Source organism: Apiospora hydei (genome assembly GCF_038363865.1).
Source record: "Apiospora hydei strain CBS 114990 chromosome Unknown utg000004l_segment0_segment0, whole genome shotgun sequence".
NCBI classification, from domain to species: domain Eukaryota; kingdom Fungi; phylum Ascomycota; class Sordariomycetes; order Amphisphaeriales; family Apiosporaceae; genus Apiospora; species Apiospora hydei.
In genome coordinates this window covers 8,240,626-8,266,665 of record NW_027117363.1, presented here as the reverse complement: position 1 = coordinate 8,266,665, position 26,040 = coordinate 8,240,626, and the positions used below count along the sequence as shown (strand labels likewise).

The 26,040-nt window shown below is 54.2% G+C and overlaps 9 protein-coding genes across 9 annotated transcripts; 8 read left to right on the top strand and 1 right to left on the bottom strand.

The window, feature by feature from the left end:
* Positions 1 to 2,266: 2,266 nt before the first annotated feature.
* On the top strand, positions 2,267 to 3,466 carry PG997_005088 (secreted lipase; the record flags this gene model as incomplete). Its single annotated transcript, XM_066809403.1, has 1 exon — positions 2,267 to 3,466. The coding sequence occupies one exon, from the start codon at positions 2,267 to 2,269 to the stop codon at positions 3,464 to 3,466; it is 1,200 nt and encodes a 399-aa protein (XP_066673021.1).
* A 2,949-nt stretch (positions 3,467 to 6,415) lies between these two features.
* On the top strand, positions 6,416 to 8,007 carry PG997_005087 (uncharacterized protein; the record flags this gene model as incomplete). Its single annotated transcript, XM_066809402.1, has 3 exons — positions 6,416 to 6,736; positions 6,853 to 6,930; positions 6,997 to 8,007. 3 exons carry the CDS (start codon positions 6,416 to 6,418, stop codon positions 8,005 to 8,007), a joined length of 1,410 nt encoding a protein of 469 aa, XP_066673020.1.
* Positions 8,008 to 8,762: 755 nt separating this feature from the next.
* PG997_005086 (mrna capping enzyme alpha protein) lies at positions 8,763 to 9,938 on the top strand (the record flags this gene model as incomplete). The annotated part of the gene is made up of 1 exon (XM_066809401.1): positions 8,763 to 9,938. One exon carries the CDS (start codon positions 8,763 to 8,765, stop codon positions 9,936 to 9,938), a length of 1,176 nt encoding a protein of 391 aa, XP_066673019.1.
* A 574-nt stretch (positions 9,939 to 10,512) lies between these two features.
* Positions 10,513 to 11,251, top strand: PG997_005085 (cmp deaminase; the record flags this gene model as incomplete). Its single annotated transcript, XM_066809400.1, has 2 exons — positions 10,513 to 10,884; positions 11,024 to 11,251. The coding sequence occupies 2 exons, from the start codon at positions 10,513 to 10,515 to the stop codon at positions 11,249 to 11,251; spliced, it is 600 nt and encodes a 199-aa protein (XP_066673018.1).
* Positions 11,252 to 14,800: 3,549 nt separating this feature from the next.
* PG997_005084 (major facilitator superfamily domain-containing protein) lies at positions 14,801 to 16,914 on the top strand (the record flags this gene model as incomplete). The annotated part of the gene is made up of 9 exons (XM_066809399.1): positions 14,801 to 15,066; positions 15,132 to 15,207; positions 15,269 to 15,294; positions 15,348 to 15,423; positions 15,480 to 15,584; positions 15,647 to 16,039; positions 16,147 to 16,425; positions 16,492 to 16,630; positions 16,709 to 16,914. The coding sequence occupies 9 exons, from the start codon at positions 14,801 to 14,803 to the stop codon at positions 16,912 to 16,914; spliced, it is 1,566 nt and encodes a 521-aa protein (XP_066673017.1).
* A 492-nt stretch (positions 16,915 to 17,406) lies between these two features.
* On the top strand, positions 17,407 to 17,820 carry PG997_005083 (uncharacterized protein; the record flags this gene model as incomplete). The annotated part of the gene is made up of 2 exons (XM_066809398.1): positions 17,407 to 17,427; positions 17,500 to 17,820. The coding sequence occupies 2 exons, from the start codon at positions 17,407 to 17,409 to the stop codon at positions 17,818 to 17,820; spliced, it is 342 nt and encodes a 113-aa protein (XP_066673016.1).
* Positions 17,821 to 20,205: 2,385 nt separating this feature from the next.
* PG997_005082 (uncharacterized protein) lies at positions 20,206 to 21,104 on the top strand (the record flags this gene model as incomplete). Its single annotated transcript, XM_066809397.1, has 2 exons — positions 20,206 to 20,518; positions 20,647 to 21,104. 2 exons carry the CDS (start codon positions 20,206 to 20,208, stop codon positions 21,102 to 21,104), a joined length of 771 nt encoding a protein of 256 aa, XP_066673015.1.
* Positions 21,105 to 21,752: 648 nt separating this feature from the next.
* Positions 21,753 to 22,836, top strand: PG997_005081 (NADH-ubiquinone oxidoreductase 24 kDa subunit- mitochondrial; the record flags this gene model as incomplete). The annotated part of the gene is made up of 4 exons (XM_066809396.1): positions 21,753 to 21,875; positions 21,899 to 22,231; positions 22,264 to 22,332; positions 22,465 to 22,836. 4 exons carry the CDS (start codon positions 21,753 to 21,755, stop codon positions 22,834 to 22,836), a joined length of 897 nt encoding a protein of 298 aa, XP_066673014.1.
* Positions 22,837 to 23,292: 456 nt separating this feature from the next.
* PG997_005080 (kelch repeat protein) lies at positions 23,293 to 25,090 on the bottom strand (the record flags this gene model as incomplete). Its single annotated transcript, XM_066809395.1, has 3 exons — positions 23,293 to 23,982; positions 24,024 to 24,578; positions 24,605 to 25,090. 3 exons carry the CDS (start codon positions 25,088 to 25,090, stop codon positions 23,293 to 23,295), a joined length of 1,731 nt encoding a protein of 576 aa, XP_066673013.1.
* Positions 25,091 to 26,040: the final 950 nt, after the last annotated feature.

Genomic DNA, 26,040 nt, shown 5'->3' with positions numbered 1-26,040 from the left:
TTTGCATTGAGGAAAATGACACTTCTAGAAATATATTCGAGAATCACAACTTTACTCTCAAGGACTGTCTCGGCTCGATATTGAGACTCATCAACATAGGCGACGCGTTCTGTTTGCCAGTACAGCGTCCAACTGACCCTGGCCGTAATCTTGGCAAACCCGCCCGCCGGTAACTCACGCCTCCCACCTGCTTGGGTGGGGATAAATTATTCGAGGTCTTTTCGTTTGCCTCACGCGATATTTATCTGCCTGGGCACTTGGTTTGTGTTCATTCTAGTATTCAAGATCCCCATGCCATACCCAGGAGAAGAACGATACCTTACACAGTAAGAGACACTCAGTGAGTGCTATCCAACGTCAGCCATCAATGTCCGTCCGAGCTGGAAAAATTAAGTTCAACCTAATAGTGCTATATAACGACAGAACATACTTTATTTTTCGAGTCTCAAAGAGAACACCGAAGACGAACTTCGGTCCTTAGGGAATATATATGCATACGTGGATTCTATCTTACGGCGTGCGAGCCAAGTGCGAGTGACTATAGGCAAATGGACTTCAAACCTGCTCATTCTTGAGATTTGCCCAAGCCTGGCTATATCTCTAGTACCCAGAGACCATATTGCATTAACTCTTATCGGTCCCCAGATGTGGTACTAGGAATTATGCTATATACTCCAATGCATGGCGCCTACGAGTCAGGCCTGATCTCGGTGTAAATACCATGGAGCCATGAAGTCAAACCCCAGGAGATACATCAAAGCCTCCCGGGAAAAGGAGTCGCAAGACTTACTAACCTACTGGAAGGCAATTTCAAACCCTCCTATACTGAGTAGGTAGCTTTGGCTTGTAGAGGAGCCTACTTGGCTTATATAATTTACTCCCCAGCGCCTCGCAGGTGTTTCCACGACCACTTTATAGCTGATTCGGGTCTATCCAAGAAAGAGTATACTATCTCAGGATGTTCAACCTTGAGCTCACTATATATAGGTCTGGAGTCGAAAGCAAACTGGCTGAACCATGGAACTGGTGTCTGATGATATCTTTCTCCAACACCGTTCTGGTACCCGGGCCTAATCTTACATGGTAACCACGTTTTTCAACAAGGACATGATGGAAATAAACCCCCGGCGTCATCAAGTTCGGGGAGTTCGTCCACAAACCCGGCTTTCAAGCTATCTTTTGACTGCCTCGTTCATGTAAATGACCCTTTTACTCAATATTGATTTTTTATCTAGACCACTAAAGCCGACGGATCACCGCCATTTGTACTTCTCATGCTTGACAGATGCGAATAGTTTATCGAAGTCAATCGGGAAGAACCGCAATATTCTTATTTGCCAGGACTCACAGCAATTCCGTGCCCTTACCTACAAACTGCGCAAACCGGAACTAGCCGTCCTCACCAATGGCTCCGGCCAAGGCAGCTGCAGAATCTAGGTTGCTCACCTACCAGTAGTGGGCTCACAATATCGGAAACCCATCCGCAAGAGCAGCAGACTAGGCAAGGATGGTTGCTTTGTTAGTAATCTGCTGGCAGCGCAACTGTAGACCGCGGCGTGAGGGCAGAATCGTACTATGATCAGTGATCCATCGTCCCTAGATGAGATGGACCCCACCAACGGCCGCCCCGCATCGGGGCTTGTGTCGCGTCGGGTCAAATTTCAGGGGTCCATGTTAGCATAACGCCTTGGATCGAACCTCCTCTGACGGCTGAGGGAGCGGAATGCTTCTGGAAGGGGCACCCGACTGCTATGCTAACAGGGCAGTAAAACACGACGTCTTCATCCCGTCCCGTCAAACCAGTCTATATCACCTACGCCACGGTCTCCGAGTTGCGAATGCTGGCAGCGATGTATATGTGCTAGGCATGCTCTATATGCTAATTTGCTCAGCTAGCAGGGGCCCGTCCCAATGCCTACAAGACTAGGCCCCGTTGCGGACAATCTGCCGACGGGCGAACAGCTCACCCCGGCAGCCTGTCCACTATGCGAGGCTATGAATCCCTACAAACACGAGAAGAATACCTAAATTGCTTCATGGTCTAGTGAGTAAGCAGGAACCGGCCCTTCTGCGATAAGAAATATCTAGAGATCCTCACCGCTGCACGTGGCTGCGACTGGATAAACTTATACACTTATAGACGTGGATATCCCCGTCTTCCTCTCTTTTACCACTTAATCAAACATTAATTGTCTAACTCTTCGTCACTCATTTGAACCGATTGTGCTGCCCTTGGAAGCGGTGCTCATCGAAAACCAGCGACATAATGCGGTATCCCACGGTATTCTCTGCTCTCGGCCTTGCAGGCGCTGTCAGTGCATATGTGCTGCCGCCGACAGCAGCAGCGACAAATTCGTCTGTCGACTGTACTGGGGTCCACGCCATCAGCCCCAAGTGCCGGTCCTCGGAAACCAAGTACTTCCGAGACGTCTTCTACGTCGGCGGCCGCTCGGTCCCCAGCGGTGGCGGAAACATCCTCGCGGACCAGGTCTACGTCGAGAAGCTGACCCCGACCTGCGGTGTCAAACACCCTCACCCGCTCGTCTTCTTCCACGGAGGCGCCGGCTCGGCGGTGACTTGGCTCAACACCCCCGATAACCGGAAGGGGTTCGCCTCGTACTTCATCCAGAAGGGGTACATGGTCTATCTCGTTGATCAGATCGCCACTGGACGTTCTGCCCAGCAAGACACCACCGACTTCGCCCTGGCCAACGGCACGACGGTGCAGGTTGTCCAAGGCGGTTTCAGCGCACCGGAACTTGCGCCAACTTACCCGCAAGCGACACTGCATACGCAATGGCCTGGCACCGGACAAATCGGTGACCCCATCTTCGAGGCCTTCGCCCACGCCACCGTCCCCTACACCACAAGCCTGGTGGCGGGCGAGACGGCGATGCGCGCCTCGATCTGCAGCATGCTGTCGATGGTCGGCGCCTCGTACCTCATCTCGCACTCCTCGGGCGCGCAGTACCCGATCCTGGTCTCGAACGACTGCCCCGAGCTGGTGGCCGGCAACATCAACCTGGAGCACTCGACGCAGCCGTTCTGGAACTACGGCTCGACGGTGGACTCGGGCTCGGCCGCGCGCGCCTGGGGCCTCGCCAACACTCCCCTGACCTACGACCCGCCCGTGTCTGACCCCTCGGAGCTGAAGGTCGAGGTGGTCGGTGAGGACACGCTGGCGCTACGCAACTGCCACCTGCAGGCCGAGCCCGCGCGCAAGCTGCCCAACATCGCCAGCGTGCCGTACCTCTGCACCACGGGCGAGGCCAGCGTGCACGCGACGTACGACCACTGCGTCATCGAGTTCCTGAAACAGGCCGGCGGGAATCCCGACTGGATCAAGCTCGCCGACGTGGGCATCCACGGCAATGGCCACTTCGGGCACCTGGAGAAGAACAACATGGAAATTGCCGCGGTCGTGGAGGGCTGGATCAAGGAGCAGGACGCGAAGAAGAACCTGTAGGTCTCAAAGGCTAGATAGAATAAGCCAATCGGCAACTAATTTCCTTGTGCATATGAGCCCTATGACTTAATAGACTTGGACGATATATACACACATGAGTAGGCTACACGTACGATATAATAAGATTCGCGTCTATAAAACAGTCTAAGGACCGGAACTACTTGTCACTTTTCTTTCCGTCTCACTAAGGCAGTAGTGCCTGTCCGCTTCCCGCCGGAAACGTCAAAAACAGCACCCGAGAGTCAGTATGCGCAGGTTTATCATCTCGATCAGACAAGGCGAGAAGATGCTTTCTCCTGTGGCGAGGCTGGAGTGGTCTAAAACAAAGCAACCGAACCATAGCAACCCAGCCCCGTCCGTAACAGCGCGCTCCTGAACGCGCCCAAACTGAGTTCGGGCTTGCATCACCAACGCATATGTGGCTGATCCCCACGTGTTCCTGCATACGCCATATGCCCACGATCCAGCCGTGAGACAATGGCGAATTCAATGTTCGCATGTATGTGCTGGTTCCAGCAGTCAGGTCTGCTGCGCGCGTGTTCGTAAGGCGTACTGTGTATCGCATTGCTACCACGTAGTGCTCCTGGCGGCGTCCAGAGAAACAAGTTTCTGTCTCGAAACTAAGATCTAAGCGAACCCATCTTGTGCGACGGGTTACACGGGCTTCCGTACGACGGCGCCATGAGCTAGTCTGTTGGCGCATCCCTAAGGGGCCGATTGCCCCCTTCGTCATCAAAGGGCATCGACACAAAAGTTTTGGAGCCTCACGGCAATTCAAACACGCCCAGCCAGAAACAGAAAAGTGAAGCCCTATTTTTCCATGAAGGAGTTTTCCCTCCAGTTGTTTCTAGTACGAGGCACCGAGAAAAAAACACGATGCCTAAGTTATTACGTGCCACTGGTCCTTTCGTATTATTGCCCGTTTCTGGCCGCCCAGGTGCAGATGGTTTCAGTCGATCCAGACCCGCAATTCGCATCAGAAGAGCATCGCCCGAGTAATGGATCCAAGGAGAAGGGAGGGTACAGGCATCGTGGGATACATCCTGGGCAAAGGAAAAGGAGATTACACCGATACTCTAACGAGCACATCGAAAGATGCAGGAGGAAGCGTCTTCCATCCGCCGGTGTCCCACTCAGGGATGATGTTTTTGCATACTACTACTGGTGAAATGGCGGCACCGGAGGTAGCATTCTCTACCTTGGAAGGAGTATTGAGATGTCTAGAGTAAAATAACAGAACCACACCTTCCAGCGTCCAGCCCGTTCTTCCAAACGAACCCTGGCCGCGAGTTTCATAGTTGAGGTGTTATTGTGTCAGTGGCACTGGCAGCCGGGGCCGGGGATCTTTGGGACAGCTGGGAAATTCATGCTGTCTCTCGTGCAGAATCGTGGCGGCCGACAATCGACAGGTTTGGATTGCATATACGACATGGGTTTATTTTTTCTCGATGCTACTTTTAGGTTGTCGGGTCTCGTGCCCGACCTTTTACAGCGGGATGAAACTGCCAAATGGGTAGTGATCTTCAGACGCAACAACCCATCCGATCGCTCGATCGGGAGAACCTACAGACAGAAACCCGGCAACCTGGCACTTGCTGTTCGCTGCACATCTTGGACCTGCATACCATTGGATTGAAGAGGGCGGCGTATCGGACTTATCGTATCTCGATCTAAGACGAACTGCCGGCTGGCGTGCGGCGGCGCGTCCGCGGTCCGCCAGCTTCAGAATAAATAAATAAAAGTGAATCCAATATTCAGCCACGGCACTTGGATAATGTGAACTTTAAAATTGGGACTGCAGGAACGAGGTCTACTTAGTAATCCTAGTCTAACCTTGCCCGCCTTTCTGCTCCGGCCAGTAGAGTGGAAAGGGAAGGAGACAAGGGCCGCGATGTCACGCGAACCATAACCATGTTATTATCGCGTGCCAAATCGGACGAATCGCCGGACGAAGTGATGTTTGTGGCACACTGTCCGAAGGGCTCGATCAACTTTTTTCTCGTCGTTCCAGAACAAATGCCACCTAAGATCTGAAACAGGGTTCTTCCTTGTGCAAACAAAACCCTACGAGGAACAACCTTGGCATGCCCGGCTCCACCCAATCAGGGCTCAAGCGAGGCCTGCCAGCATCCATCTATCCCAGACGAGGTATAATCGTGGCAGGGCCTCTTTGCCCTCTCAGCTCGCAGAACCTTGCAGGATGCAGGAGAGCCACAGTCGTCCGCAACTAACAACTAGCACTCAAAGGTGCTGCTGCCCAAATACCTTGTAGGGCAATCCTCCGTATTCCCATGGCTAAAACCAGGAGGGTCCCCAGAAGCGGCTTAGATGGGACTGGGAAGAGATGGGACACCTGAATGTACCTGCAGCGGCGTGCATGGCATGGCATGACGAGCCGCTCCCTGTCCGCCTGTCGTGTCTCCAGTTTCTGCTCCAGAGATTCCCTCCGAGACATCGTGACCGCCCGTCTCAGATTGGCCGAGTCAGCTATCCCAGGCACTGCCATGCTCTGGGTGCCTAGGGTCCTTCGGTAATGAAAGATCGCGCTTGCAGGTGCACTACCGGTCAAGTCAGGCAAGCTTGCGAGAAATGTTTATCCGTTTTTTCTGTTATATCAAGAGGATCGACCGTCAACGTTGCCCCAAGTGGCAGATCCCTGGTTTCTACCGGGCTCAGAGTCCTATGTCATTCATTACTTTCGTATTCTAACGGGCTATTTGCTTTGTCTCTCTTTACTCCACGGCCCTACCCAACCTTGCCAACCTGACCGGAAGGTTGATGGTGATAGATCACAAGCAATATCATTGTGATCTGCGGTCCTTCCTCCGTGTGGAGGCTCGATGGCGACATCCTCCCGAAAAGGAAACAACCAACAACGCTTACAATAACGTACGAACAACGGTATTATAGGTCGGGTTTCGGTACCGGCCGACGGCCACGGCAACCATCATGTCGCTGCCCGCCTTCCAAGACGATGGCCCTTCGGCCTTCGTTGGCCAACCGCCCAATACCGAACGAGACTACTATATCGTTAGGGGCTTTCTCCGTGCCGCTCGCATGGGCAATGTTGATCCCGCCCTGGGCTACACCCGGGCCGCCCAGCCACCCCATGCCGGCTATGAATATGCCTCGAAGCAGCCTGGTATCATCACCGGCCTCATCATCATCATAGTCGCCATCACCGTGGTTACGGTGTCGAGGTTGGCTCTTCGAGTGTCAATGAGCCAGATGCGGTTTGGGACGGATGACTGGGCAACCATTGCTGCTGCTGTAAGTTTACATCATCAAGCAGCCCCTGCTATTGAACATGTGCCGTGTTTGGTTTCTATATTGGCTTTGATTCCCCGTATATAACGAAGCTGACTTGGATCTTCTCTCTCCATTAGGCTTTCGGCTTGACGTACACTATATGTCAATTAAAAATGGTGCTCAGAGGTGGCGGGAAGCACATATGGGACAATACGGTACGTTGGACGGGAAAACAAAAACATATTTGTCATTGGTCCTTCTGACTAACGATTCCGGGACAGTATGAGGATTATAATGAATTCGTATACTACGGAACGATCGACAAGTGGATGTTCTTCATAACCGTCGGCTTCGTCAAACTGTCACTCGCGTTATTCATACGCCGCCTCTCGAAAAACATTTCGGTATTTTGGCGATGGTTCTGCGACCTCTTCATCTTCACCCTTGTTGTCTACATTGGCCTCGCCGTCTTCTGGAACGTGCTTTCCTGCGCGCCCTTCCAGTCGCAATGGGACCAGCTGTACAGCGGCCAGCTGGAGAAACCGCCCGTATGCTACAATGTGGGGATCCAAGGCAAATTCTTCAACATCACGCACGTGGTGCAAGGAGTGCTGCTGCTGTCATCCCCCGTCATCATCCTGTGGCGCGTCCGCATGGACCGAACCAAGAAGGCGCGCCTCTTCATCATCTGGGCCAGCGGCGGCATTGCGGTCCTGTGCGGACTCATGCGCCTCATCCGTGCCGACTTCACCAGCGACCTCACCTGGGACTACGCGGAACTGCTCATATGGACCTCTTTGGACGTCGCCATCGGCATCATCACCATCAACCTCCCCATCCTCGACGCCTGGTTGGCCGGCGCCTGGAGGGACGCCGTCACCCGCATGGGCGGACGTGGCCGCTCGGAACGCTCCGGCAGAAGCCATGGGAATGGCAGCTATAACAACATCCGTGACGGAGATTATGCAAAGTCAGGCAGTAGCCGCTTATACGGCCACGGCACCACGATCAAGACGGGACGGGACGACGACAAGGAGACGGGCACAACAATATCATCAACGCAAAAACACAAATATTCCGAATCGGTGGAGGAAATCCTCAAACCCATAAATGACGACTTAGGGGGAGGAGCCGGAGGAGCCGGAGGACCAGTGGAGATGAAGATATTTACGACGCACGAATTCAATGTGCGATATTCGGCCGCGAGCCCATCTTTGCTGGAGGAAGGGGAGGGTAAGCCGGTTAAGGGTTATGATAAACGATTTGTAACTGGACTGGAGGACGACCATTAAAAGACTATATGCAGCACCAGACTGTGCTGTTTCATTCCTTTGTCATGAGAGATTACTTAGCGAATATATACCCCCTTTTACATATATACTTATATATTTTTTGGATTGCATATCCCCCCGTCCTTTCAAGACCTCACACAAAGGAAACCCCCCGTTTGGGGGCAACCTGTTTCCCTGTGAAAATGTCATGTATAATAGGTAACCAAAGATTGATGCATCAGGTAACCACTAGACAGAGGAAAGCAGCTTCCAAGCGCTGCGAGTCACCCATAACCTACATCCCTAGGTACTCACTAGAAATTGTGTCGTATTCCCTAGCACTCGTATAATAACTTGAATACACCCACAGGTTCACTGCCCCATATGTGTTACGGCCTGGAAGCACCACGGTTTCCACCCACGAATCACATGCAGTAACTACCATCAGCTATTCCATTGACAGCCAGTTATCCCATCACCACCAATTATACCGGAAGTTTACTTTACTAGGACTGCACTATATATTAAACCCAACTGAACGGGACTTTGCGTGTTTTAAATTGGACTAGACATTACAACATCCAGTGAATATACTGGATTGGCCAGCGTTCAATTGTGCTGGCTAAGTGCCTCCCTTTGAATAGAAGCAGCGGCGGCCCCACTCTAAGTAGGTGCATGTCTGCTCATGATCTAAGCTTGCAGCTCGCCGATCCACCTCCATCTTCTCAATCCCAATCCAACAAAAAATAATCTGGCCGCTCCTGCGATCGATCACCATGGCCTCGGACAACAGCGGACCTTTGCAGTCCATCGACGCTCCCGGCATCAAGCTGCCCAATGAAGAGGCCGCCGGTCTGCGCCAGGACGTGCAGCGCCTGCTGGGCAGGGAGCGCTGGGACTTTCCGGGCGCGCAGCCCGTCAGTTTCGCGCGTCACCACCTGAAAGAGCTGCGATCCAAGGACTACTACGTCTGCGAGAAGTCGGACGGCATACGATACCTCCTCTACCTCACCGTCGACCCTAGCGGCGCCGAGGCGCACTTCATGATCGACCGACGCAACGACTACTGGTACGTGAGTACCGGCAGCACCCACATACCGACCACCAAGGCCGAAGAAGGCTTCCACGTCAACACCCTCCTCGACGGCGAGCTCGTCATGGACGACGTCGGCGACGGCCGCAAGGAACCGACCTACCTCGTGTTCGACTGCCTCGCGCTCGACGGGCAAAACCTCATGTCGCGCGAGCTGCCGAAGCGCCTCGGCTACTTCAAGGAGTGGATCTACAACCCCTACAAGGCCCTCTACAAGAAATACCCGACCGAGAGGCCCTTCCAGGCCTACGTCCTGGGCATGAAGGAGATGCAGGTCGCCTACGGCATCGAGATGATGTTCCGCGAGGTCATCAAGAACCTGAGACACGGCAACGACGGCCTGATCTTCACCTGCCTCGGCAGCGAGTACAAGCCAGGCACCGATCCCCACATCCTGAAGTGGAAGGCGGCAGACGAGAACACGGTCGATTTCCGCTGGAAGCTCGATTGGCCCCTCTTGCAGCCCGACGAGGAGGACCTTGCCGAGGGCTGGACCGAGCCCTATAAGCTCTACCACGACGTCCCGCAGATCCAGATCCTGGCCTATCACGGCGGCAACGGTCCCGACTCCTACCGACCCTTCGGCGAGATGTACATGACGGAGGAGGAATGGGAGGAGCTGAAGGCCTTGAACGAGCCGATGGATGAACGGATCGTCGAGGCGTACATGGACGAGCAGAAGCGCTGGCGGTTCTACCGCTTCCGAGACGACAAGCCGAACGGCAACCACATCTCGGTCATCAAGTCGGTCTTGGAGAGCATCGAGGACGGCGTCACGAAGGAGGAGCTCCTCGGGGCTGCCAAGGGGATCAGAGATGCTTGGAAGGAGCGACAGCAGGCGCAATCTCGCCGCGGATAGGGGGCGAGCAATGTCATTCAGAATACAGGAGCGACCTAGGTGTAGCATTAGTGGGTACCTCAGGGCATGGCGTTTTTGGACGGGACATGATATCCAGGACTGATTTATGCTTTTACGGAATAGCATCGACTGCTGTGACAATTGCATAGCTGCGACTTTCCCATTACAGGACTTGACTATGGATCTTTGGTGACATGATGTGATCTGGTATTCTAGTCGTTGATCACTTGGTTTTTCTATGTGATTATATCAGTTGCTAGCAATTGCCGCCAGTTATTCCACCAGCCAACTATTCTGTCAACTCACTTGGTTATAGTACATTGATTGTAATAGTTGTATAACACTGCAATTACTACCAGAGAGTCGTCGCTTGTTGTTCCGCTGTACCCTTTGTTACCCAAGATAGACTCGGGAGTGTCCGACTTACACAGCTACCCAACAGAAAAGCTCCGTTATCTCCCAATGATGCAAAAAGTGGTCCCGGACATAAACGGCCACGCCCGCCTCCAACATCTATAAACGTATCTACAGACGACAACGGCGAATAACCCCCGTTCAGTTTTGTATAATAGCCATGTCTACCAACAACGGGCCTTCCGGAGTGAGCGGCAATGGCGGCGGTGAAGGCTCGTCCGCCGCCGCCCTGCTCCCCTCCCTGTTCCCGGAGCGGACCCCGGTGACGCCCGCGCAGCTCGCGGCGGGCGTCGGGGCGGCGCTGGCGGTGCAGCGGCGCGCCGTGGCGTTTGGGAAGCGGCCGTTCGCCGCGGTGCTGCTGGCGCCCGATAACGAGACGGTGCTGCTGTCGCACCAGTCCGTCGACCAGGTCAACCATGCCGAGAGCTCCCTGGCGCGGCTCGCGTACTGCCACTACGATAAGGCGTTTCTTTGGCGGTGCTCGTTGGTTAGTACTTGGGAGCCTTGTGGGATGTGTACGGCTACTATCTACGTGAGCTCTCTTTCTCCTTCTTCTCCTTCTTGTTTCTGAGGTGTTGGCCGTCCCAGGCCCGAGTGGGAGCAATAACGAGGCTTGTCGCCTGGGGTGTGTGGTGTGGTAAGATGCAGTGCTGATAACAGAGGGATCACAGTGGGCGCATATTGGCCGGATCGTGTTTGCGGGCAGCAATGATCAGCTGTATGAGTTGACCGGGCCTGGGAACAAAGAGAATTTCACAATGGACTGGCATACGAGAGATGTGTTGAAGGGGTGTCCGCAGAAGGATATCGAAGTGATTGGGCCGCTGGAGGCGGAGGGAAAGATCGTGGTGGAGGAAAGTGACAAGTACTGGAGCACGACAAGGAGGTCTTCAGGCTAGAAGATGCCAGGGGCTGAGTAATGCCTTGGAGCGAGCTGGCTGGTCAACTTAGTACACAGGTCGGATAAGTCGCTCTGTTCGTTGCCCAGGCACATCTGGGCCAGCTAGCTAGGCACCCGTTCAAGCCCTATTTATACATGGCTCAGTGAAGAAACGGCCTACTAAACTCCACCGTCTATCAAACATCATCAACTCTCCTCCCCAAGTTTCACCCCCCGTCTAACCAACTTCTATATTTGCCTGGCAGATTGTACCCAACTAGCTATGACGCCATGTCGACGTTCACCAACTTCCCGAAGCTCCCACCGGAGTTGCGCGACCTGATTGTAAGCAATCATATACCACACACCCAGACTATCTCGTTCAATATTCAAGCTGCAAAGCACCAACAGTTCATTGACGTGGGTGCCATAGTGGAAATACGCGGTTGAGATAGCGAGCACGACCCGCTATATCGAGTTGTTTACCAGGTATGATCGTTTTCACGGAAAAGACTTGGTGTCACCTTTCCTCGTCACCAGCTTGGAGAGCCGCAAGGCTGCTCTGGCCTTCTATAACGTGAAACTGAAGGTTATGGCATACCCACCAAGTCAAAAATGTCGGGACCACAACGTTTGGCATCCAGAACTGTACTTCTATCTCCCTTGCAGTGATCAGGAAGGCCCCTTCTGCATCAAAACCTCTGTACAAAAGAACCATCAGCTGGGAAAACACAGTGGATATGTGTATATGAACATGGTGAAGGATGAGATCGGGGTTACTATATGTGAATCTGGACGTCCGAGTTTCCATTCTGGGCGTACCATGGTCAACCGCATTCCCGAGGCACCCCACCCCTTTTGCTGGATCGGCCACATCATCTCGCTCATGAGAGAGTCTCCAATGAGTCCGAATTATGGCGCGTTGGAAATACGTGTACAGCGACGCAGAAACACCAAGTTCTATCGATTGAAGGCCTGTTCCCAGGACAGGCTCCGTGTCAGAGACTGGCTCACTAAGCTTCCTCGATCACCTCGCCTCCGGCTATCGGATCAAACGCAATCGTGTAAGCGAATTTTCGCCCCCGAGGAAACACCTTCTCCCAACACCACTCAGATGGTCTATCATCCGGAGGCGTCCTGGTCAATAATGCGCATACTCAAAGACCTGTGCCGGTTCAGCAGAGTGAAGGATCTCGAGCTCATTGCAGCTTAGGTCCTTTACCTTGCCAGGGGACGTTTGAGGCTGTTGGTACTGGACCCCTAGAAGATACTGGGCGGTCTGGGGGCTGCAGAACTATTCACCGGAAAGCAGATGAGCCTACAGGTTACGAAAGGAAATGCCGGATCAAGCTTCTGATTTATCCCATGATAATTGAGGTGCGGCAATGAGGTCTGGTTCGCCAATAGTTATGGAATCCGAGAGCACACTTATGCATTATCACTTAGCTATGGATCTATCTAGATATTGATAAGCTATGAAGCTTGGCTACGTACTGAACGACGATGTCTGAAATTAGAATATTGGCCCTATATGTTTCTTGTTATCCATTGTTTTGATGCTGTCCATAATGTCAAGGTGAATATTAGATCCCCAGCATTTGCGTGTGACGGAGCGTCACGGAGTCGGCCCTGAGTCGCCTGCCTGGCCATACACGAAGAAGATGACCGTAATTTTGATCAGTGATCAGTAATCATGAATGTCGGCTCATCAGTTACACTGAGTATTGCAGAGCTAGTGGTCTCGCCGCCTGAGGGTTTCCATGTCCCATTGGCGCCCTCTTGTCCCGGGTTTCAACAGGCCATCTATCCAAGAAGCTGGCAGAAAATTTGTCGAGCCTATTGCTAGTCACTGGGACGGGAGCTCTTCAAAAAGAGAGTCAGCGATAACCACTCCATCTCGTGTCATGTCTCTGGCAAAAGTGAGCGTGTTAATACAGTGGTGTAGAAACGGCCACGACGCGCGCACGGGCAGAAGTCGCAAATAAGCCTGACTCCTGGAAATAGTGTCATCCCATTACCGTCAGAACCCTAACTCGGTTTGGGTTAAACTGCTGCAATTCCATCTAGCCAAACAATCCCAGAACCGGACAAGTGAACTTGACATTGCCCGTGTATCACCACGTTGACAAATGAACACTAATGTCGCGAGAGGAATCGTGCCGTTGAAGGGGCGGCGGGTAGAGAGAACCGGGAATACGGCAAGGCTCATGATTCCCACACGATCCCGCATATGTCTAGCTTGGAAGAAACCGGGAACAAGTTCGGCTTCTGCAAGGAAAATGTACGTGTAATGATATACCGGTCAGCTGAGGCGGCCCTGGCATCCACCACCCCGAGACGCGGCCACAGCATTGGCGCGAGTCAAGAATCGCGGGGTGGATAGTCCTACATATCGGTAGTCATTAGTGCATCGTTCTCGTTCACTAATAACAGCGCCAATCATTACCACGAAAGAGCTTAATCGTACCTACCATCTTCTGAGATCTGTATTCCAAGTATACCTTTGCAAGAACCAAGGCGAGAGGCTTCATGCTAATCATTTTCCCGGACCTGCGTATACTGATAGGGGGTGTGTTAATTGCCCATCCGGGAGACTCGCCTAAAGTCGGGCAACCTTCTCAGCCTACTTCTTCTATACATGTATACTGCAACCCCACGTGCATATCTAAATGCCGTTACACCTTCCATACACTATACTCCAATAGCCCCTCTTGCAGCTAGCTGCTTGGATCGGAACCGAGCTGGAGCAAGCTGCTGAGAAAAAGAAGGACCGAGGGACAGTTGTTTGGTTGATAATTTTCGAAGAAGGATCGTCATCCCACACCCCCTGCTCAATAGAGCGACATTATACTTGGTACCGCAGCCAAGAGGAGCCGTCCCCGCATACCCCCCCTTCCCACCCCCAGACAACCTCCCCCGCAAATGAGAAAGCGCGGCAGGCGGTTAGGCAGAGCCAAGGCAAGCCACTCAGACTAGTCGGCCGGGGGGTATTCGTGGGTATCGGGCTTCCTGCTTGGGTGGGTTTCAGACTCTTCCCCAACGTTGCATAGTATTACCCGGAGCCAATGGGCGAAAGGGAGTTGAGGGCTGGGCCGCTTTCCTATCGGTACATATTTGTCCGCACGACGGACCCAAGTTCTATTACGTATGTATAGCCCTCGCCATGACGGGGTTCGGCGTTGCCTAGGTATGCGATACGATGCGCGATGCCTACTGTCACGGCATGGAACCGCATCCGCCACCCTGCGGCATCGCTGCGCTTGCAGCCGGGTATGGCAGTCCCCCAGCAATGTCACATCGCATATAGAACGAGTGTGCTAAATAAGTAGGTAGGTAGGCAGGTAGATAAGGGCTGCTCCTGCACAAACGCCAAGGGGCGAATCCTTCGCAATTTTATCGCCAGTTGAGGAGAACAGGGTCGTGACTTCTGTCGTGTCCACTACTCGTATTTCGTCTGAATTGGACAGCTTGTTGGTCTCTCCTCTTTCGATTTATTCCCGCTCGGCCTTCCCAGATCCAGAAGTACACGACTTACACACATCTTGAACCTTAATCACTGCCTCCCACCATGTCGTCGGACCCGGCAGACCAGAAGATCGAGGTCGAGCATACCTCGTCCAACGAGTACCATGGCGACCACAAGACGCCCGCCGAGGCGATCGGCGCCAAGACAAGCCTCGAGGCCGCGCAGAGGCGACTGCTCCAGCCGCCGGCCATCATCGCGATGATGTCGCCCGAGCAGCGCGCGGATCTGGAGAAGCATCTGGTCAGGAAGATCGACTGGCGCCTGTTGCCCATGATAGTCTTGATGTATATCATGAACTACATTGATCGGTGAGTCGTGCACATAACTCTACCTCTCATGGGAAGATAGGGCTAAGATACTCATGCAATTATAGGAACAACATTGCGGCCGCAAAGCTTGCCCATATCGAAAAGGACCTGAACATGCCCGAAGATTCGACACAGTTCCAGGTAAGTCAATGAAACATCTTCTCGAGACGGCGAGGCTGGTTGGCTAACTTCTCACCCCAAGACCACCGTCAGCATTCTCTTCGTTGGGTAGGTGCTTAAATGTGTCTCTTTTGAGGTTATCGGTATTGATCATGTTGTAGTTATCTTCTGATGCAGATCCCATCCAACTTGCTTCTTAACAAGATCGGCAAGCCCGCGCTGTATCTGCCAATCTGTGTAAGTAAACCAAAAGACCCAAACCATTGCGGCAACACATACTGACACATCTTAAGATGATCATTTGGGGTGTCATCTCGACCGCCACGGCTGAAGCTAAGAACTTTGGCGGCTTACTGGCAATCCGGTTCTTCCTGGGTTTTGTCGAGGCTGCTTACTTTGTGAGACACCATCAGCAGCAACAGGAAATCTGGATCTTGTTAGACTAACAAACAACCTATAGCCAGGATGCCTTTACTACCTGAGTTGCTGGTACACCCGAAAGGAGCTCGGCCTCCGCACCGCGTTCCTGTACTCGGGCGCCCTCATCTCGGGCGCCTTCTCGGGCCTGATCTCGGCCGGCATCACGGGCAACATGGACGGCGCCCGGGGCCTGAGCGCGTGGCGCTGGCTCTTCATCATCGAGGGCGCGGCCACCATCTTCATCGCCTTCCTCGCGTTCCCGCTCCTGCCCAACTTCCCGCGCACGACGAGCTGGCTGAGCGAGGAGGAAAAGGCCCTCGCCGTCTGGCGGCTCGAGGAGGACATCGGCGAGGACGACTGGGTCGACAGCGAGCAGCAGACGTTCTGGCGCGGGGCTAAGCAGGCGTTTGCGGATGTCAAGACTTATGTTCTGGTACGTTGTTGTTATTTCCTGGACTCTCTGAACCAGGGGAAGGAAAACCAACATCCCTTGCTTCCACTTGAACAAAATACCTTGCTTACCTGCTCCCGATGATATAGCTTGTGCTCCTATTCGGCATCGTCGCGAGTGGCTCCGTCACCAACTTCTTCCCGACCGTCGTGTCCACGCTGGGCTACAACAACGTCAACTCGCTCCTGCTGACGGCCCCGCCCTACGTCCTGACGGTCATCGCCTCCATGCTCAACGCCTGGCACGCGGACCGCACCGGGGAGCGGTTCTGGCACATCGTCCTGCCCCTCGTCATCAACATGGCGGCCAACATCATTGCCGCTACGACGACGTCCCTTGGGCCGCGGTACCTGTCCATGATGTTGATGGTAAGTGGGCTTCCCCGCATGTATGTACCGCGCAGAACAATTGTTAACTGATACGTTGCCACGCAGGTCCCCACCGTGTATAGTGCCTTCGTCGTCGCCTTGGCGTGGATCAGCAACACGCTGCCCAGGCCGCCAGCCAAACGAGCCGCTGCTTTGGCTTTCATCAATGCTGTCTCGAACAGCTCGTCGATCTACGCCTCCTACAGTAAGTGCACCAATGCTTGCCCCGAACACCTGCATTTTTCCATTTTCGGGACAGAAGCTAACCGCTTTCCCTTTCCAGTGTACCCGAAGAGTGCGGCGCCAGGCTACGTCATTGCCATGTCGGTCAACTGCGCCACCTCGTTCATGGCCATCGTGGCCGCGATGGTGATGCGGTTCATGCTCGTGCGGCTGAACAGGAAACTCGAGCAGGGGATTTTCGTGGAGGGTGCCATCAATGCGTTGCCTGGCGAGGCTGCTCAGCATGGATTCAGATTCAAGGTGTAGTGATGTGTTCTTGACGATGGTTCGGCAATTGTATAGGGGCTGTGAGATGTGGTCATATAGCCGAGAGCTTCGGTTTATGGAGACTAAAGAACACCTGAGTGGTAATAGTAATGTTATTGCCATACATTATATCACGTATATATGTAATATATAGACAAGAACATGTTATTCAAGGGGTGGTACTTTGGGTATATAATTTCTCCTGTCATGCCATTCTCTGATGCTTCCATGCCCATGTTTGTGTGATCTTGGTTTCTGATAGCGAGGAGCAGCGCCAGCGCAGTATTACATGCCCTCTCCGTAAAAGCATGCTTCGATAAACTCCACATCATGCCCTTGCTCTTAGCGATAAGACCGCCGTATATGTTGATAGATTCTCGTATAAGAGTTAACTCTGTGACTTTAGGACCCCTTATCTGTTCCCTCAAATTTCCCGCGCGGGAGTTGATCGTCTGTCCAAGTTACTTCCTGTCCTTGTGCCAGGCTATTGATATGTCCGGCCTGCTCGACCCTGTAAGTCGCATATGTAGTCTCGTCGGTGGACGGCTCGAGGACTTTTCGGCCCCAATCGACAACATAACGTAGACGACTGCCAGCTTCGACATCGTCTCGGTCATCCTGAAGCAGACCATGCAGAAGATGAATACGACTCTTTCGGCAGTCGTTGACGGAGTATGTATTGTTGCCGCTGGTATAGCTACCGAGTCTGGCTGGTTTGACGAAGACGGGACGGGCTCCGCCGAGGCCTGTTGGCGTCGTTGCACATGTGGGAAGTGGATTCGAAGAGACAACGAGTGGTCTGGCATGCTGCTGGCATGTGATATCCCAGAGGACGCGGAAGTTCAACCTACTGCAACGGCTTCGGTGGTGAATGAGGTTTCGAACTGCCAGGAGACTTTGAAGTAGTCGACCAGCCTCTCGATCATCGAATGTAGGGAGAGAGAGAAAAGAAAAGAGAAGAATACCAACTCCATAGACACCGAGTTTCTCGAGGCCTCTTCTCGCTCGGCCCAAAGTGACACGATACCAATCCCGATGACGGCAAGGCTCTTACGGATTACACAGCAAACAAGTTTCCTTGGTGGCCGGCTGGGTCCTGTACGACCGACTAGACTGACTTGCTGGCGCACCCGCCGTTAGGGATGAGGCAGCGGGCAAACGGGAGCCTGCCTACTGCTGAAGAGAGAGAAACAAAGACGAACGGCGAACATACATGTTTCAAGGGAGCGAGCGCCCTTTCAGCGGCTGCAGGAGCCAACCAGTTCGGTATGGTATTCGTATCGTACGTATCTCTATTCAAACCTGAAAACGATGACGTGCATCTGTCACCGGGCACCGTGGTTCGAGAAGATAGATTAACATGCCTACCTGCAGCGCATGCTCCTTCTATATATAGGAAGCTGAGTAGCACCTGACTGGATGTCATCCATACACCTTGTAGTGTCGGCCTACCTACTTTCTGCATCTCGATTGAACAGGAACTTGGTCTCGGGCCGTACATCTTCGCGGTCCCGAAGGTATCTTTGCGTCTACCACTTTTTGAACTTGTATCGACTATCCAGAGATATCGACGGTATAATAGATCGGCCGCGGCTCATGATTCATAAGCGTAACCGTAATGCATCTTCCTCTTTATCGAATATGCAGTATTACGCACTGAGTATATCATGAAGACTCGTAGTAGTTGGCCGTTCTTGCTCCGCGCACAACCATCGTTTTTATGCTGATTGAGCGATCTCAGGCTCGCAAGAATACCATAGAACATATTTCTATCTTTTGAGTTTTAAGTATAGTAAGTGCATGTGCATTTTATATTTCGAGAGACTCAAGAGGTATGCTTGATGCGGCCCTCTTTTGCTCCATCATGGTGGACAAAAAATCCATCGCGAGATCAGCCCAACAGGGTAACGAACGCGAAGAGACGATAATCGAAATCCGAGGTTTGATCGAGACAAGAAAACACCAATGACAAGATACTTACATTTACGAGTCTGCTGCGGCTTATGTGCTGCGACTGGTAAGGAGGTGTGCAGTTTGCTGGCTCAAAATGGTCAATGTCCATTAACAGCAGCACATTATTACAGGTGCCAAGCCCTACCTGGGAACTGGTTCAGCGGCATGGATTAGGTAAGCTCAACGGCTAAAGATGCAATTTCAGATCCCTAACCAGCGGTTCGGGTTGAGACAGCAACGGCTACTCCCCTTCTTCTTTCTTGAGATTAAAACCGATCTACTTTAAAACAATTGTCTCTGAAGAGTGAGGCATTATGTATCATTTATGAGTCTTTCCGTTGCCAAAAACCTGAAGGCTCTTTGAGAAATGCGGGCGGAATATGTCAAGTCTGTACTCTGAGCTCAGCATGAGGAGGCCCCGATGGCCAGCTCCAGGTGCTGTGAGATTCAAAGCAGATGCAACGTGGGAAACGAACGGGCAAGGTCGCAATTAGAAGACGGACCACTAAAGATTAGGTGCAGCGCCCCCACAAATTGTTCGCCAATGTGCTGGGGGCAGTACCTGTCAACGGTAGGAACGTGTAGAAGCACACGCAATCATTACTGCCGGCTCCCACCTCCTGGAACTTTGCTTGCGACGTGCGATCCGAGCAATGCAGCAGCAGCAGGGAGGTGTAGCAGGCAAGCCTGGCAAAAGGAAGAAGAGCAAGGGGGAACGGGGCCTCTCAGGTTCGTCCGGTGGTGGCTGGCTCAAAACAACCAATGTGTGATGTAAGCGCTTAAGTTTTGCACAGGGACGGACATTGACACATTGATACGAGGGAGGGAGGCTGTTGACATTCTTGATGATGGTGACGATGATCAACGTATATTTCGTTTCTTTTTTTTTTTTTCTTGTTGCCCTTTTCAGGTGTTCTACTGTACTGCTTGGCCGTCGTATACTCGCAGAAGAAGAGGAAGAAGAGGAAGAAGACGAAGGGGAATGTGAGTGCACCCTCCACCTCCTACCTCCCACCTCCACCCATTCCTGCTGCACCTCCACATACTCCGGGGGCCGATATCATCGAAGCAGTCTAATCCCTGCTCATAGAAGGAAGCTCCCGTCACGGCGCCTTTCTATTGGCCAGCGCCCTGGACAACCTCCTGTTTACCTGCGACCTCTGCCGACCTCAAGCTCACCACCTCCCACCAACGTCCCTCTTCCCTTTCCATCCACCCTCGATCCAGCCCGTCCCGATTTCGTATCTACCGCCGTCGCTATACCTTCGCGACCCCTAATACACCTTTAAACTGCTATTTTGCCCACTTATATACCCTTCTATCACCGTCACCGTCACCATGCCCGTCGAGCTGCGCAAGCGCAAAGCTCCTCCGCCCGCGCCAGAGCCGCCGGCTAAAAAGACCTCCAAGGTCTCCAAGGCCGTCGCAAAGGTCAAGGAGACGGTCGCCGGCAAGCCTGCTGCCCCGGAAAAGGCCAATGGTGCGTCCAAGACCGCCGCGAAGCCCGTCGTCGGCGACGTTATCACCCTCGACGGCTTCGGCGGCGAGATTGAGACCAACGACGGTGAAAAGACCACCCTGAAGGCCCTCGTCGCCGAGAGCAAGTCGGGCGTCGTCCTATTTACTTATCCTAAGGCGAGCACGCCTGGCTGTGAGTAGAACCTTCTTTTTTCCCGATTCCTACCTGTGGTTCGATGTCGTTTTGTTCTCCCGTGTTGCGCAGTGTCCACAGTCCTACCTACAATGCGCTGGCTTCTGACCAAAGTTTGTGATATCAAGGCACAAACCAAGCCTGCATGTTCCGCGACAACTACGAGCCCTTCACCAAGGACGGCCTGGCCATCTACGGCCTCTCCACGGACTCGCCCAAGGCCAACACCACCTTCAAGGAAAAGCAGAAGCTGCCCTACCCACTTTTGTGCGACCCTGGTGCCACGCTCATCGGCGCCATCGGCCTCAAGAAGGCGCCCAAGGGTACGACCCGCGGCGTGTTCGCCATTGATAAGACCGGAAAGGTTCTCCTCGCGCAGCCCGGCGGTCCCGCCGCGACCGTAGATGCCGTAAAGGAACTGGTTGCCGCCGGCGGAGAATCTGCTGCGCCTGCTGAAGCCGAGACCAAGGAAGAAGAGCCCGAGACGGCCGTGAAGCCGGTGGAAGAGGCCACGCTGACCAATGGCGATCCTGTCGCCGAAGAGAAGACGGAGGAAGCCATTAAGGAGAAGGAGACTGCCAGTTAACCACCTGCAGGGTTTTATTATAATAGGTCGAGTGTTGGATTAGTACTTAGTATGCTACGGGAGGGGCAAAGAGTCTCGTATCCTGACTGACGGCGACGGATCTCCTTATTTCATTCTGTGCAGGGAAAGTAAACGTATATGAGGGCGTTGGGTCATTTAGGGGGATTCAGCTTTTGCAACCAAAAGGGAAACAATTGGACAAGTCTGTTCATATGTAGTGTAGCTTCATCAATTGACTGCTGTCGCTTGAGACGCTGGCTCATCAACGACGGCTGCACCTCACCGTAGCCCCGACGGTGCACCCTTCATTTGATTGACTATAAGACTCGAAATGAGTAGTGAATCATCCAAGCGACATTCAATTGACATATTGCTCATGAGATAAGTCAAATTTGGGTTAAGCGATCTCGTCTCACTTCACTTCACCATTGAAGCAGAAGTAGGTAGTTCCGGATTCTCGCTAGCCCCGAAGATTCCCCGGGTACCCCACAACCTGACCAATCACGTCGATTCTAATCAAGCAATTGACCTTTCGGTCCAGTCGTTCGGGGCGGAATCTTTGAGGCATTGAAACCGACGACGACATTGATTTCCCCAGATCTCTCTCCCCCGATTCCCTCCTCGCCATTGAGCTTCCACAACGGCACCATGGCGTCCAAACTCTGCCCCATGCTGCTCCGCACAGCCATCCGCGCGGCCCCCCGAGCTCCCCGAACGCAATTCCGGGCTTTCACTGCCGCCGCGGTGCGAAGGAGTGATGCCCTCTCGGTGGTAAGTTGATGACAGCAGCCCAGACACTCGAGGCAAACGATGGATTGGGCATACGGGAGGCAAAATCTCCTGTCTCTCCCGTGTTGAATACTGGGGACATTTCAATGCCGAAAAGCTACGAAGGATACCATGGAAAGCTAATCGTGTCTTTCTCGACGAACCAAACAGCACCGCAACACCCCGACAACAACCCCGAGCTCCCCTTCAAGTTCACGGCGCAGAACGAGGCCATCCTGACCGAGATCCTGAAGCGCTACCCGCCGCAGTACAAGAAGGCGGCCGTGATGCCGCTGCTCGACCTCGGCCAGCGCCAGCACGGCTTCTGCTCCATTAGCGTCATGAACGAGGTCGCCCGCGTCCTCGAGATGCCCCCATGCGCGTCTACGAGGTCGCCTCCTTCTACACCATGTACAACCGCACGCCCGTCGGCAAGTACCACGTCCAGGTCTGCACCACGGTAAGTCTGTATCAAAGCAGCGGTTCTCTACAGCAGCAGTGGCTATCTACAGACGAAAGAGGAGGACGAATGTCTGGTTACTGGCGAAGCAAACACAAAAAAAAGCAAACAGCTGACATCCCCAATCTCCAGACCCCCTGCCAACTCGGCGGTTGCGGCAGCGACATCATCGTCAAGACCATCAAGGAGGAGCTCGGCGTCTCCCACGGCGGCGAGACCACCCCCGACGGCCTCTTCACCTTCGTCGAGGTCGAGTGCCTCGGCGCCTGCGTCAACGCGCCCATGGTCCAGATCAACGACGACTACTACGAGGACCTCACCCCCGAGACCACCAAGCAGCTCCTCCAGGCCCTCAAGGCGTCCGCCTCCGGCGGCGGCAACACCACCCTCAAGGTCCCCGCCCCCGGCCCCCTCAGCGGCCGCCAGACGTGCGAGAACAGCGCCGGCCCCACCAACCTGACGAGCGAGCCCTGGGGTACCGAGACCACGCGGTCGGATTTGTAAGAAAAAGAGCTTAACGAAAAACCCAATGGCAGAGACGGCACGGAGTTCGGTATAGTGCATACGGGGGAGGGAGAAGAAGAAAGCGGAAACTCAATACAGCTGCTGGGGCGAGCGTTTTATCAGCCGCCCCATGGTACAGAGAAGCAAGAACAAGCATCACATCAGAGGGATGCCGGCGCATTTGTACATAAGATCCGTATGTGTATTGATTGAACTCAGATTTCACGATGGAACAAGACCTTATGCTCGTTGAATTGAAAATGGCATTCTTGTGGTTTGAGTAAATACCATGGCAGAACCGTTCTTGCTGTACTACTTCAGTATGCCCAGAACACACGCTTATATATTCGTTCATTTCCCAATTGATCCCTCATAAGTAACTCCGAAATAAAACCAAGAAAACCATACATAGCATAGTTCATCGTAATCGTATACAAGGAGAATTAAATTCCCTTTTTATCCAAGTCGGAAGATCCACCCATCACCCAACCGCCGATTCGCTTCGTCCTTGCCACCGAACAGGACGACACCGCCCTCTTCCAAATCGCCCATGTTAGCGGCGGCGAACCAGCCGCGGGCACCAGGTCCCTGGTGGTCCATGTCCACCTCGTCGTCGTAGGGCCCTGGAGTGACGCGGGTCCAGCGGCCCTCGCCCGTCTTGCGGCCGGCGAGGCGCCACGCGGCGTCGGCGAGGCTGGCAGCCGTCATGCCCTGAGGCGGCACCTGGTAGGCCCAGACATCGTCCCAGAAAGCCCCCGCGGCCTCGTGGCCCTCTGCGGTGGGCGCGCGCTCACCGAGCAGGAGCAGCAAATACTCGCGGCCCTGAGAGCCCAGGACGAGCTGGAGCCCCGCCACAGAGCGGGCACCGGGCCAGGGATGGGGATCTTGCGTGGGCACAAGCGGCGTGCTGGTCTCGGCTGGGGCCGTGTTGCCCTGAAGGGTCGGGGACGTGGGAGGCACAAGGCTGACCCAGTCCCCGCGCGCCACGACGCTGACCTCGCCGCGGCTCACGCGGTCATCAAACTGGTCGACGCCGAGCTCGAGCACGTCCAGCTGGCCGCCCAGCTCGGACTCGCCATCGAACCCGCCGAAGCGGTATAGGCGGCTCTTGGCCACGGCGAGGGCGGCGCCGCCTCCGGGGCGGGGCTGGGCGCTGCGGGGAGCTGCTTCCAGATGCGGCTATGCACATCGAAGGCCCAGACATCGCTGGTGCGGCTGCCATCAGCCAGGCATCCGCCGTGGATGAAGAGCGTGCCGAACCCGGCGTCCAGGTCCTCCTCGTCCCGAGCGTTCTCGGCGATGTGGCCGGGTATGGGCCGCTGCGGGATGCCGACGGCCGCGCTGTCGCCCTCGGCCCAATCCTTCCATGACTCGGCTCGCCGCAGGGGCTTGATACCTACGAACTCGCGCGGCTTATCCGTCGCAGCAGCCGCATGGTACGCCCGCGGCGCAGGCACCGTGCTGGGGTCTGTGGTGATGCCGCCGGTGATGGACGCCGGCAGGAGGCACGACCAGGTGTGCGTTTTGGTCTCAAACACCCAGACCCGGCCGCCCTCGTCGAGTGTCGATTCTTGCGAGGTGTCGGCGCGCCCACCGAACAGGAAAATGCGGGTCCCGATAACGGCCGTGGCGTGCCCAATGCGCGGGGCGGGCACCTCGGTGTGGGTGAGGCCTTTGGCCTTGCCCTTCTCGGCGGCGGTCGGGCTCAGAGGGTTGGCCTCGGACGATGCGGGCGTCTCGACCTCGGGGGCGAGGAGGAGAGCGGTACGTCGGTGAGGGGCTCTCGCAGCTCGGCGGCGGCGGCGGACTCCTCGACCTCGCCCACCGTATTGAGGGGAGTCTCGGGCATTTGCGTCTTGGCGGAGACCTGGGCGGGCACCGAGTAGTAGTCGGCCGGGGCGCTGCTGAAGGGTAAAGTGACGATGTGCATCTCGTTGTCGAGGGGCTTGTTGGGCTCAGCCTCGCCGCCAAAGATGTAGGCCGAGCCGCCGACGACATTGAGGGAATGAGACGAGCGCGGCAGAGGAGGAAGCTCGATATGTTGCCAGGTGCCCTTCATTGAGGGCCCTGAGGCCCCAGATTGTTTGAGGTGCATATTTGGCATCTGGGGCATCGACATTTGTGGCATGTTGGGCATCTGAGGCATGTTTGGCATCTGGGGCATGTTTGGCATTTGAGGCATGGCGGGCATATTCTTGGGAATGGATTCCATGAGATCGGTCGTACGACGCTTCAGCTTTGCGAACGACTCCATCGTGGGCGAATGGTTCAATGATCGAGATTCGGGGATTCTGGATGGTTGATGTTGGGAAGTAAAGAAGTGACCCCGTTCCTGGAGAAGTGAACAAAGAAAGGAACGGAGTAATGAGAAGAACCGCTAGTATAGGTTAGGTAGGGGCTTGTTCAGCAGCTGTCGTGTATTGCGTAGAGATGTGTTGCTGTGGATTCCCTTGTTGCCTGTCGTTGTCTAATCGACCACCGTGTGACGTAAGATTGCAAGGGCGGGAGCTGTTGTTTCTATTTCAGTAAGCCGGAGGGGCACCACCAGTTCGACAACTTCTTTTGTTTCCAAGGCCCGGGAAGCTGCAGGAAACAAACCCAATGATATATATATGATGGACACCAATTGATCCGACTCGTGACAGAGGCTGCGAGGTGCTTGAATACGAGGTATTGAAGAGAGCACCGCTTCTAAATATACTTGCTTGGGGCAGGGTCCAGCTACAACCCCCCATCGTGATGTGTTGCCCGGTTTAATGTTACTAACGGTTCGAGCTTGTTGCTGGTCTGGATGCCTGGATCGTCCCAAGTGCCTCCGAGTGCCCCCAAGTGCCCCCCAAGCACGCGTGTTTAGCGGGGTCGATACCCCTGCAGCAGGACAATAAGCCTCGCTGAACACATCATAGCCCGCCCAAGCACGTGGAAAAGGCGCAGTAAGCAAGCATTACCTAGCGCCTGGCCGTCGATGCCCGCGTTGGCTGGTCTCGTTTCTTCCATTTGAGGCCTTATGCTGCAATTTCTGTGTTGTTCATATCGAAACAAAAACGAGGCTAGGATGATTGTGCAGTTGCTGCGGGAGATCGAGAAGATGTGGTTTGGTCGGTGGTGTGTGCTCCCAATTATAGATGCAGATCAATTGGACCTCTGTCTGCAGGTGACTTGTTCCCGGTGGGCTGGTCCAAGCTACCGTACTTTGCTACCTCA